Here is a 12,699-nt window from a genome sequence, read left to right on the forward strand (position 1 = left end):
TGTGCCAATAATAATTATCTGAATATCTAAAAAGTAGCAAAAATATTATGTATAATGTTATTTCAATAAACGCCCGGGTTGCCGGCAATTTAAATATATATATATATATATATATATATATATATATATATATATATATATATATATATATATATATATATATATATATATATATATATATATATATATATATATATATATATATATATTACTTACAATGTAATTGAACATGTACATTCTGTTGACAAATTGCTTAATTGTGGTTTAACGGGAAGAAACTTTAAAGAACAAAAAACATATTAAAATAATCAATCAATACTGTAAAATATAAGTTTTATAACTAATAACATTTTCATTCTGTTAGGGCTGTTGATTGTGGGTGATGGGTGCCCTGGTAATTAACAATCTTTGATAAGAGAGGACCTGGAAAAAATAATTGATTTATATTATAAATATATAATAATGTTGGAAAAAAAAATTATTTCAACATATTCTTCAGTGATAATCGCAATTTAAAAACTTCTAAGAAAGGCCTTAAGCGGGACGCTTAATAAAGTTGTGAATCACGTTAATAATAGTCGTCTCGTTAAATTATCTCTTATATATCGTAACAGCAGGCAAAATCTAATGGGTATTTTGAAATTGTTGTACTTGATGAAAATCCATGCTAATGAGTAAAATGAAACCAATTTAAAACTTTATTTATCTTGTTTATTTATCATACCGTACCTAAAAAAGTGGAAAAAGTTTTAAATTGGTTTAATTTTTCTCATTATTAAGGGGAACTGCTACAATACATTGCGGCGAAGGTTCAACTCCTCAGATGTATTTTATGGTTCTGTTTAAATAAATAATTTTGTTTAGGAAAAAAAACTCAAGATTGCGTACAACATTTTGTAAACACATTTTAAAGGATATTGATGCAAACACACAACACAACACTACTGAAAACGGATCGAAGAAACTAACTAACGTAATGTTCGAAAAATCATAAATTACAAATCGTAAATCATAAATTTTAGCTAATTACCATAAAGGGGAGGCCCTGTAACATGGGTCACAGGGAGTTGATAAAAATATTTTTGGGGTTGCGTGTTGCGGAAACTAAAGTCTTGGCACTGCCCTAACATTGGCTTCCACCAAAACTTACCCTGCTCTGGGGTAAAGTTAACCCCAACGGAAGCTATGTGAAAATATTATTCCGCAAAACATTGATGAATAACATTGCATAATCTCGTAGGGTTAGCATTGTTATTAATTTATTATACATAATTCATTATTATTATCTTAATTTAAGTAATTTTTTATACAGGTAGTACTAGAGTAATATATCAATTTTCGTCAGAAATAATTTTTTTTCGGTACAGTGGAACAGCAAAGTAAAAATACATTTGTATCTAGCTACTGAAGAATACTTCAATAAAATTCTGGATCTCATTTCAAGTTTATTTTAACTCTGCAAATAAGTTAGCATCGTTCTTTGTTCGGTAGTAGTTAGTAATGCAATGAGGTTGCATTTTCAAAGAAGTAGTACCAACTTTTTTACTTGCCAATTGAAATAACTTCTATGTATTGCGATTTTTTAAATTTACTTGGATATTTTGTTTCTCAGCATTTATAACGAAAAACGCTTTTGTAACTATTAGTTCTTTATGGTAAATAATCACCAACAAATTTTACCAATCAATAAAATTACTGATTTAGGTACGATATAGTTCAGCATAAATTCTTCAGATTAAAAAAATGTTTTTTTTTGCGAAAACCAGTATTTGTTTTATTCATTTAACGGTATGGAGAAAAATATTAATTTTTTTATATTCTATTATATAATTAAATTCCTTATCGTGCTTCTATTCGCGTGCTTACTTTAAAAAAGGGGTATTTTCACTTCTAATTTTTGGTTATCACGCAAATCGTATTGTTTTAGAATTTCTTTTGTCCTTTGCGACAAGTAAGAACAGGTGTGTAGTTTTCCGGCGAATAATAATGATAGAATTATTATCACTTCCGCGAGTCTTCTTTGTTCGAAGATTTATGGCTCATGTCCAGGTGTAACAAAATAATTAATTTAATTTTCAAACGAGTGCTTTGCTCACAAAATGTATTTCTTTATAAAGAGTTTTTTCGACTGTATTATTTTATGGGTACCTAACTAGAGACCTCCCGTTTTCCTCCTATTGAACATATGAAAATTAAGGAGTTAAACACATAAACTAACTTAATTATTCGGCAGTTACATGAACATTTAATGGCTTTATGCATCTGATAGTATTATTACGCTATCATTTGGATATTTTCGGCCCTCTGATTGGTCAAATTCAAATTGTTTGTTTCGGGTAAATTCCGCATAAAGTTCGGGCAAAAAATTTTTATCGGACAGAGGAAATGTCCCATCGGGCAGAGGAAATGTCCTATCAGACAGATAAAATGTTGCAGTGTCCTTTCAAACAGAGGAACAAGCGAAGTTGAATTACTGAAGCTCATAGAATTGAAAGGAAGCGAAAACGCAATTCATAGACTTAAATAATTCATCGAAGACGCGACCAATTTATTACGTGTTTCTAATGACAAAAGTCCTCAAAAACAAATTAACTCCTGTTTAGTATCAAAACTACATATGGAGTGCCAAAGTATGTATTAAAGTTAATATTTCCATTCAAAATTGGGAATGTATTGTTTTTTTTTAAACTAGGACTTATCCCGATAAAAAATTCTTTATATATTTAAAAAATATATATTTACTTCCAATATCTTTAGGCAAGAGCGTAATATTATTTCACCAAAATATGTATATTTTTTAGGACTTATCCCAATAAAAAAATCTTAGTAAATTTAATAGTTGGGGTGAAGGGTGTTCCTCTCATTGTCCACGCCCTGACTACTACAGAATGTCTTACTATTATATATCTACCATTGACCTAATATCTACATATTAAATTTAACTGTTGTTAGTATCACTTAAACTGGGCGAAGCCCAACTAAGTGCCGCCCGTGAAGCGGGTTTTTAACTGCTAGTTGCAGAATTCACCCTGAAAAGACATATTTTTTGTAATTAATTTTCTTCAGGGCCTATGTTATCTTCGGGAATGGTGTGTGGAAGGACTTAATAGAAAAAGAAGTTTGAGAAGTTCTGGGAAAGAAAAGGTACGAGGGATGGGTAGGAATCTGGGGATAGTGAGTCCAGGAATGATTTCTGTTGGAGAAGTTAAAAGGTCGCCATCAACCAGTCTCTCCCGATCCGGCATGCCATACAGTTAGTGGACAGACACATTCGCCGCCAAACACCTGGATAAACCTCATCCCATGAACCCGAGAACCACTGCTAAGTCACCAAACCTAGGGAACCACTAAGGGTGATCTATAGCAGAGGTGTTTTTTATCCAATAAATGGTTCCTGGGGTGGCGGTACCCATACCCACCTCTCAAATTATTAAAAAGAAGGAAGAAGTGTAAGATCTGGGAAATGGCTAAAAAAGCTGTGCATTTTTATTGACCTCATAGCCCACCGTAAGATATGTTTGACTGAGGCAAAAAAAATAGGTTTTCAGCTGAATTAATACATATGTTAACTTTCAGTTCAGCTCTTTCTACTAATAACTGACACTGCTTATTGTTATTTTTTTACATGTGTGGTCATTAATACGGCTGATAGATTGGTTCTAACTTAACCCTCTTTCTCAAAATATAAAATTGGTAGAGGTGTGTCAGTGGGAGGAAGATTTTCTCCTATGTAAACAAACAAAAGTTTGACCGGTCGGTGGCCGAGTTGACATCGTGTTTAGATCCCACCCAGGCGTAGTATGTTCAATTCCTCAGCTGGCTAAATCCTCCATCACAACACAAGCAACATTTTCCGCTTACTGTGGTGGTAGTAGGAGATTTTCAAATATTGTCAGGTTATTCGTAACCCGGGAATGTTTGTCTTTCTTTAAAAAAAAAAAAAGTGTAAGTACTTAATAGATGAACCGATAAAAGTGTTTTGTGGCCGTGTTTGATTTACCCGAAGTAAGGTCAATAATTGGTTAAACTCTTCAAGTGTGTATAATTCTTTGTAGAACAGATAATCAATTGCATTGGCTGTCTGGTGCCTAGGAGTTTTTGAAAAATGATAAATGAAAATTGACAGCATCGATTTCTTTCTAATCGGTCTAATGTAATATATAGATCATACTTCTAGGAATTATGTATTCAGTGGTTGGATGTTTAGTTTACTTAATTACATGTTCTTGTCTTTGTTTCAGATGTCCTAATATGGGTTGCGCATGCGCCCTCGCACGCGCGGTCGCCTTCTCCCTGATGCTGTGCCAGGTGTCGGCTCTAGCTTCGGATATGTAAGTCAATATCCTAACTAAGATATTACAAGTCTTACCTCCTGGAGTCTTTTTGCTCCTGGTAGTTAAGTTTTCATTTTGTACCGAGACAAAGCCGGCGCAGTTGGAGCAGAAGGCTTTGCGGAATTATTATGATCATGTTTCAGTATGCAATGGGTCCCCGGGGGAAAGTTATAACGTTAAAGGAGGTCGTAGTGGAAAAAGTTTGAATTAGGTGATATCAAATGTTTGTTGTATCACATTTTTATGTTCAAATGAATTCGACTTTTGTAAAACTTTCAATATTATATAAGAATGCCTGGTTTGGTGATCGCAAGATCTTAAAAAATATTAAAATGTTATCATTTAGTAACTATAGTAGTCCTAATGAAACTTGGTTCAAGCGAAACCGGTTGACAATAAATTTCATGATTTAAATATAAAGTGTTTGTTTGATTTATTGTTATTAAGTTTAATTTGTAGAACTCCATTTTATTTTTTTATTTTTTATATATACAATAATATTATTATTGGGTTTATAAAAACAGTTTATTTTTAAACAAGTTCTGCTGTGTAATTATTACTACGCGTGACAGCTGTTTCGCCCTCTGAAGGCATTTGGCCACAGTTTGATAATGCCTTCAGAGGGCGAAACAGCTGTCACGCGTAATAATAATTACACAGCAGAACTTGTTTAAAAATAAACTGTTTTTATAAACCCAATAATAATGTTTGTTTGATTTAATTTATTGTTGAAATATCTTTTTTGAAACGGACAATGAAAATAAAACGATTTTTAAGACTGCAATGAAATATCTCGAACAAGATATGATATTGAATAAAATGATTGTTTTGTATGGATGATATGATGGAACATCAATTTTTCACGCCTCGACCATTTTTTTTGTCAATAGTCATGTAATATACATATTTATAATTTACGTATCTGATGAAGAAAAATAAACTATTATGTATTACATAATAAACCTTCCTCAAAGAACATGGGCGAGATTTTTCATTCCCATGAAAAAACATCACTTGAGATATTGTTATTAGCCCTTTATATTTATGCATGTTAAAACTTCGTATCTGAACGATGAATAGCAAGGCTCTGTCGTTAAGGCGATGCACTACGTCTTGTAATATTTTGAATGGAGCCGCTATCAATAACACACCTTACGTAGATGGCGATAAGGCTTAAATTCCCGCTTCACACCATCCACCTGTTTTGATTTATGCAAGAAAAAAACATGGCCAAAAAGTGCCTTTTATTTTATTTTGTGGATGTTCAGGCACAAATATTTAAATGTTTTTCGATCATTTTATGAATAACTTAATTCGCCACATTATACAATAAAACCATAACTTAAAATGCGTTCGTAAGTAGAAGATTTTGAACTTTAAAGAAGTTTTCATAGGCCTATACATTATTTTTTTCTGGGCTTATAAAAAGATTTATCTAAAAAATACTCGATTGTTTCAAAGGCCAAGATGTATTCTACTCGCAGTATTTAATTAAAGCATCTGAAACATTTCTAGGCTACCAAATTTTCAAAACCAAAAACACACGATTTTAAATTACTACGTAGTGCATCGCCTTAAGAATTGTTAATATGTCAGAATTAATCTCATTTTTTATTTTTATTTTTATTTTTTTTTATCTATTTTCTTTATTTTCCTACGATGTAAATATTATCTGTACTTATACCCTCTATGGGATGTGTGGGATTGCACTCACCTCCCCACATCCTGGAATAAAGAATTTATTATTATTATTATTAATAGTAATTGTCGGTACACGCATCAACCGGCATGACTTATAAACCGTGATGGTAAATATGTAGGTACGTGTACACATTTACATAGCTTTCTGTACAGGCGAACAAAACAGTAACTTTTAAACCGACAAACCATTGTTGACCCAAATTATTTTTTTCTGGAACAATATCTGCAGTTTTCGAAGCTCCGACTGCACAGGTCTGGTTGTACATACATACTTGTATATTATATGTACAAATGGCGCTGGTTAATGTATTTACTGCTTTTCTCAGTGGGATCTGTAATATTCGATTGACGGAACGAAGCATGAAAATGTGTTTGCATTTCAGCTTATTCTAAAATAAACTTGTGCTCGTGTGTATGCTCAATTATTACTACGCCGTAAATAAAGGCATGAAAAAAGATGCAAAAATATGTACGATGCCCAAAAAGGATTAAATATTATTAAGAATCTCCCCTCCCCCTCATTCTTTCTGTGTACCTAGCACGATAGATCGGTAAAACCCTATATCATTACAATATTGACAAAATCCATCATCTGTGGTCAGTTAGTGATATTTGCGAGCACTGTCAATATATGATTCCGACAGTCGGGTAGACAGAAGGTGCTGCTATTAGTATAGCTTCCAAGGTATCACATAAGCTGTCAATGCTCACAACTTTCGTTCGTTATGCAGTGTAACTGACTTATTTAATAAATGCAAGAATACTAACTAAGCTCTTAGAATTGAAAGAAATCTGACACGATCCATTAACTATCTTTTTAGTGAAAACAGTACATGCGGACTGCCAATGCATATGTTATTATTTTAATTCGACATTGTCAAGTTATTAGTATTTTTAAATTTTACGTAGCCGTCTGTCATTTAGAAATGTAAATACATAGACAGATGCGCCAGTGTTGCATGCATATACCGATTTCTTATTTATTGCATTATCAATATCGGTCTGACTATCAGCATTGCGACCGTGCTCGGGAAATCGGTATAAAATCATCGGTAGTTACGCCTTTCAATCCGATATTATAAAGTTATTGATCTCCTCTGAACCATGTGTAGACAGGTTAACCGTATCCGTAGCCGTTGGCCAACGTCGTGAGGCGGGTGAAGAATTTAATGACAGATGATTATCGATAATTAGTTGCTTGTTGTTTTACAAAACAGCAAGCTAGACAATCATGCCGTCGACATAATCTGCGAAAAACTATCGCTGCTGAATTTTAAGTTTCGCACATTTTGACATTCGTATACACCGCGTTATCTGCTGAAGTAGTCGGAAAGCATGATTACATAAAAGTTATTTTGCATGAAGAAGCCTTAGATTTAGAGATCAGTTTATAAGTCCTTCATTATTACACAAGCAAAATTTTACGCTTATTATTTTGATGATACACGGAGAAAGATGAGTATTGCTAATTTATTAAAAACCTTTTCAAATTATTCGTAATCCGCTTAAAAACGGGATTGCACGCCCTTAACGAATGAATTCATACGTTTCGTGGTAAACGTTTGGTAAAATACGAATATAATATTATTACCATATCGGAACACGTGTTCATAAAAATACTTATAGTTTCGCATTTAATCGCATGAAGGCAAATTTAGGTGTATGAACACGTGTTCCGATATATAATGAACTTAGTAGAAGTGTAGTTATGTTCGGTATTCTTTTTATTAAGAAATAACTACGAAATTTGGCTGAAGCGGTTTTTAATAATACATCCGAAAACAATTAATAAGCGTAGAAAATACAACAAAATGATTTACGAAAGGAAGGTTCGAGAATGTTCCGAAGCGCGTCACATAGTCAAAATAATTCGATCTCGATGTCGCGGTTGCTGGTACTGTACTGACCATTTCGTTCGCGTTGTCGCTTATCTAGGTGGAAAATAAAACATTCTCTAACATTCCAGTTGCTACAGAAACAAATATTAAAAAAATAAAATAAAATCCAAGAAGTTTGTTTGGAAACTTCTGGAATAACGTTCGAGTCAAGTAGTGGCGTAACACTACAAAATTTTATCAGGAAACAGCGTGCAATCCCATTTTTAACCGGATCGCCAATAGTTAAACGAGATTCCAAATAATTTAGCTCATTTTTCTCGGTGTATAAGAAATGAAAATATTATAAGAAAAATAATACAAAAAACGAATTTGCCAACAATATTAATATAACAATAGAAAGCATTACATATAATTTATTATTTTAGTACTAAATGAATAAAGTAATCTAATTTGTAGAGAGAATTTTGTGTAAATCAGTTAAATGAATGGAAAACAAACCTTATTTATTAAAATAATAAGGTTACATTCTCCGTATTGTTCGGTAACTTAATTAGGTCAGGGCCGGAGTGTTCTGGCAGTAATACGGTAATTTAAATATTATTAGGTCACGCTATCTATCATTCTACTCGGAAACTGTGTTATTCCGTGTTATTTGTGAATGTAAATCTAGCGGAGAGCTCGTTTGTTTCGCGGTAGAATAATTAGGGATCTAAAAATAGGGGTAAATTTTTTGTACTTTTCCGCTGACGGTGTGAGCAATTACTATTGCAAAGTACAAAGTTTTAATATTAGTTTTCTGTGGTAGATTGGTTGCTACTCCTACAATCAAATGAAACGGTTAGTTTGCAGAAAAATAAGAATTATCGGTATGAAAGAATTAGGTTTGCACAGTACAACTTCGTTTATAAAGATAGACGAACTTTCGTTTAAAACGTTTAATTATTTAACTAAAGTGAAGTAATTTTTCCGTAAAAGCGGAAAGCGGTATTGACAATTTCTGTCGCAGAATTTCTGTGGCGCAGTGACAAACTCCTTTTTTGCTAAGTATGGTTCTGTCTGTTTGGTACAATCAAACGAAAAGATTTGTTAGCAGAAAAAGAAGAATGGATTTTACTTATTTATATCTTTATTATAAAAAATACTAATTTCTGTTGTGTGTCTATCTGAAACCCTGATTCATTGAACTCTATAATTCGGTCTTTCCTCGAATTTAAGTGTTATTTTAAAAATTGAAACCGATTACGTGAAAATTTTAGACAAGCGATAAAGTAGGTATTTTTCAGAAAAAAAAATATTTCTAGTTTACAAATTTGAAATTATAATATCCCGTGATTTGAAACTGGTCTGCGGTAGTTATGTATTATAATTTATACCTATTTTATACGGCATATCGCCGTGAAAGGTTTCAATTCAGAATGAAAGCGTTGCTTGAAATTCCTGTAGACTTGTTCAATGACAATATCTGCATATTTAATTACATCACAACCTTCATCTATACCTTCTCTTTCACAACTTTCTTTAGCCTCACAATTTACCTAAAAAAGACGATTCCACAAAACCTTCGGACTATTGAAAAAAAAAATTATGGTTGGAAAATAACATACCCTACCCCGGTAAACTCAAGAACAAGGCATCCTATTGGTTAGTCTGCAGAAGAATTTTACTTTTAAATTTAATAATAATATAATTTAGGTAATTTAATAGTGGCGACGATGGCAGGGCTGTCAATGAAGTAATTGATTGATTATAATGTTATATGGTTTTGCCAAAATTATATTGTTTCCAATAATATATCTCATTAGATGGACCATTTTCTATTTGTCGGTCCAGCTGAGTTCGATTCTCTCAGCGGGAACTCAATTACTTCCATATTCAGAACAAGTAAAATTGTTTAGTGAGAAGATCTCTTTTATAAAGTTTAGGGGCTTATTATGACCTCTCTGAAGTCGGAAACTTGGCACGAGAAACATTTGCGGAAAGTAGTTTATGAGGTTGCCAGTTTTCATGAATAACTTGTGTTCTTATTTTCAGATTTGAGGAAGGCAAATCAGACAAAGAAATTTTGGACAATCTTCTCAAAAACTCTCGCTATGACAAAAGACTGTTACCTCCTGTTCAAGGTAAGACTAAAAATTCATATGTTTTTCATTATTTTAAACATCTTTCAATCAAATTATTAAATTAATTATTTTTGACTCGCAAAATTATTAGTATTATAAAAGTTTTGTTTATAGGGAATTTTTCATATTTTTAAAATATTTATTTAATAAACTATGGGGTTACAAATTAATTGAAAATTTTTAACTTTTTCGTAATTGAAAGCTGGATTCAAAGTTAAATATTTTCAATCGCTCAATATTTTGTGGCGAGATGGTCTGTAAACTATTATAATGCTTTGTATAAATAATAAAACAAGGATGAATTTTTGATCAACTATACATAATATATAAGAGATGAACAGAATGCTAGGAATTTGATTGTAAAAAACGTTTGTTTAAAAAAGGCGTCATCAAATTTGATAGTAAAAAACGTTTGTTTAAAAAAGGCATCAATGTAAATGAATTTTATGTGAATATTTGCAATACTGTAACAATATTTTTTCTCTCATAAGCATGTTTTTTATAGTTCTTTTAATCTTTGTTTTGCCTTTTTGCATCTCCATTTTTATATATCTTATGTTTGGCCTAATATTGTTTCTTTTTTGCAATTTTCGATGAATTGTATTTAGACCTTTCATTGCAATATACATAAATATGTTTGTTGTTCTATTTCAGAAATGTTTATATAAATCACCCTTTTAATAAATAAAATTTCATTTACTGATGCGTTATTTATGCTAGGCTCGTGATTGATTTTTTTTTACTTTATAGAAGCACTCAAATTAGTGGAGTTCCATGACTTTTTGCAAAGAGTAAGCAACTGAATAATATTGTTATTGGGTTTATATAAACAGTTAAACAGTTTTTAAACAATTTTTGTTGTTTGTTTTTGGGGTGTTATGCCGTGTTGCGCTAACTTTAGCCAGTAAAAAAGAGAAGGAGTTAGCGCAACACGGCATAACACCCCAAAAACAAACAACAAAAATGCTTTTGGCCGTGAGAATCTAAAAACTTATCAGTTTTTAAACAAGTTCTGCTGTGTAATTATTACTACGCGTGACAGCTGTTTCGCCCTCTGAAGGCATTATCAAACTGTGATAATACAAGTTCATCTGTGAACAAGTTCTGCTGTGTAATACATATTTATATATTTATTTATTAACGGACATCGTCCAAATTACAAAATAATAACACGAATAAAGTTTTTTTTTAAAATACAGGAGTAGACAAAGGTACATGAAAGCAAAGACATAAGGCAGATATAATATAAGAAAATAAAGTGACAAGTCGAATCAAGTCAAGAATACGCCGTGGGTTAAGACCACAGGACACTTATAATATTCCGTCACTTGTTTAGCGACTGGCAAATTCATTCAGACTTATCCCAATAAAGTTAAGGTTTTGACTTGAGTTAACCAGTCTACACATTCTGGACAGTGGTGAATAATAATAATTACACAGCAGAACTTGTTTAAAAATAAACTGTTTTTATAAACCCAATAACAATAATATTGAATATATAAAAAATACAAAAAATAAAATGTAATATAAAATGAGTTCTACAAATTAAACTTAATAACAATAAATAGTAAACAACTGTTTTGAATATAACGTCCCAGTAACGTCTTCTCAATCTTAGAGTGTCTAAAAAATTGAAAAAATCATGGCATGCCACTAAGTAGGCAAACGCGTTGCAAAACACCTAAGAAAATTGGTATTATGTGTATTTTAAAATTTGAAAAACAATTATGAATACAATTTTTTTCATAGTAATGCTGCACCATTATGGAGCAAGCACTATCAATATAAGATACCTTTTTTATGTATTTCATAAATTCGATCATGCACTTCTGTCGGGCTTTCAGTACATCTCCCTCATATTCTTACAGTATTTAAATACTTAAAAAAATAATTTGAGGCTTTTTAAGTATTTTGTTATTTTGTTATGAGTTCTTATCACAAGTCATATTTTATTCCAACTCATTTCCACTACAGAATTTCACCGAGAGTTGCATGTTGTCAAATAATTTATACATTTTCTTAAGTACACTAATTTATGTTGAGTAAGAAAAATGTTACGTGTTGACTTTCTCCGATTTCGTTGGTCAAATTTGTAAGGATAAAAACACAGTTTTACATTGTGAACCTTCCAGTAAGTAAGTGGATTTTTGCCTACACCTAATGCTACTGGAAATAAACCAACTTATTCTGTCTAGCAAAACATAAAAACACACTTAGTGAGATTTCTAGAAATATTTATTAACACTTTTGATGTAGGTAAATAATGAACAGATTAATGGTATTTTTAGTGAACAATTATAATACAATGAAAATGTCTGTGACAACAATTCATACAGTAACTACTACTACAAAGTGAATTAGTTTGAAAGATGTTAGGTACATTGTAATTAAAATTAAAAAAAAAAGGAAAAATACTTCTAGCTAGGTTACAGTGCTATCTACAATTAATTGAACGTTCAAATGATTTTTTTTTATATAAAATTGTAGGAGGCTTACAAAAAATTGGGTTTAAATATATATTAAAATTTTGAATCAGAGTGTCTAAAATATTTCATGAAAAAAACATACACTTGGTAAGACACCACTTTATTTTTGAATTAATAACAATAGCCAACCGGGTTTCGCTTGTCCCAAGCTTCATCAGGACTAAATATCAACTAAAGCAAATTAGATACAGGCACATATAAATATAGGTAAATGAAAACA

The 12,699-nt window shown here is 31.5% G+C and overlaps 1 protein-coding gene across 2 annotated transcripts in view; it reads left to right on the forward strand.

Annotated features, from left to right (window-relative positions):
• The window catches only part of pHCl-1 (pH-sensitive chloride channel 1), a 319,881-nt gene that overhangs the window by 243,638 nt on the left and 63,544 nt on the right, over positions 1-12,699 (forward strand). For both annotated transcript variants that reach the window (XM_089632549.1, XM_089632548.1), the window contains exons 4-5: positions 4,242-4,331; positions 9,905-9,993. In XM_089632549.1, the coding sequence (XP_089488675.1) occupies positions 4,252-4,331; positions 9,905-9,993 (169 nt within the window). In that variant the 5' untranslated portion in view covers positions 4,242-4,251. The remainder of the gene's footprint in view (positions 1-4,241; positions 4,332-9,904; positions 9,994-12,699) is intronic.

Source organism: Hesperophylax consimilis, chromosome 6 (genome assembly GCF_061612785.1).
Source record: "Hesperophylax consimilis isolate HC1 chromosome 6, BYU_Hcon_1.0, whole genome shotgun sequence".
Taxonomy (NCBI): Eukaryota; Metazoa; Arthropoda; class Insecta; order Trichoptera; family Limnephilidae; genus Hesperophylax; species Hesperophylax consimilis.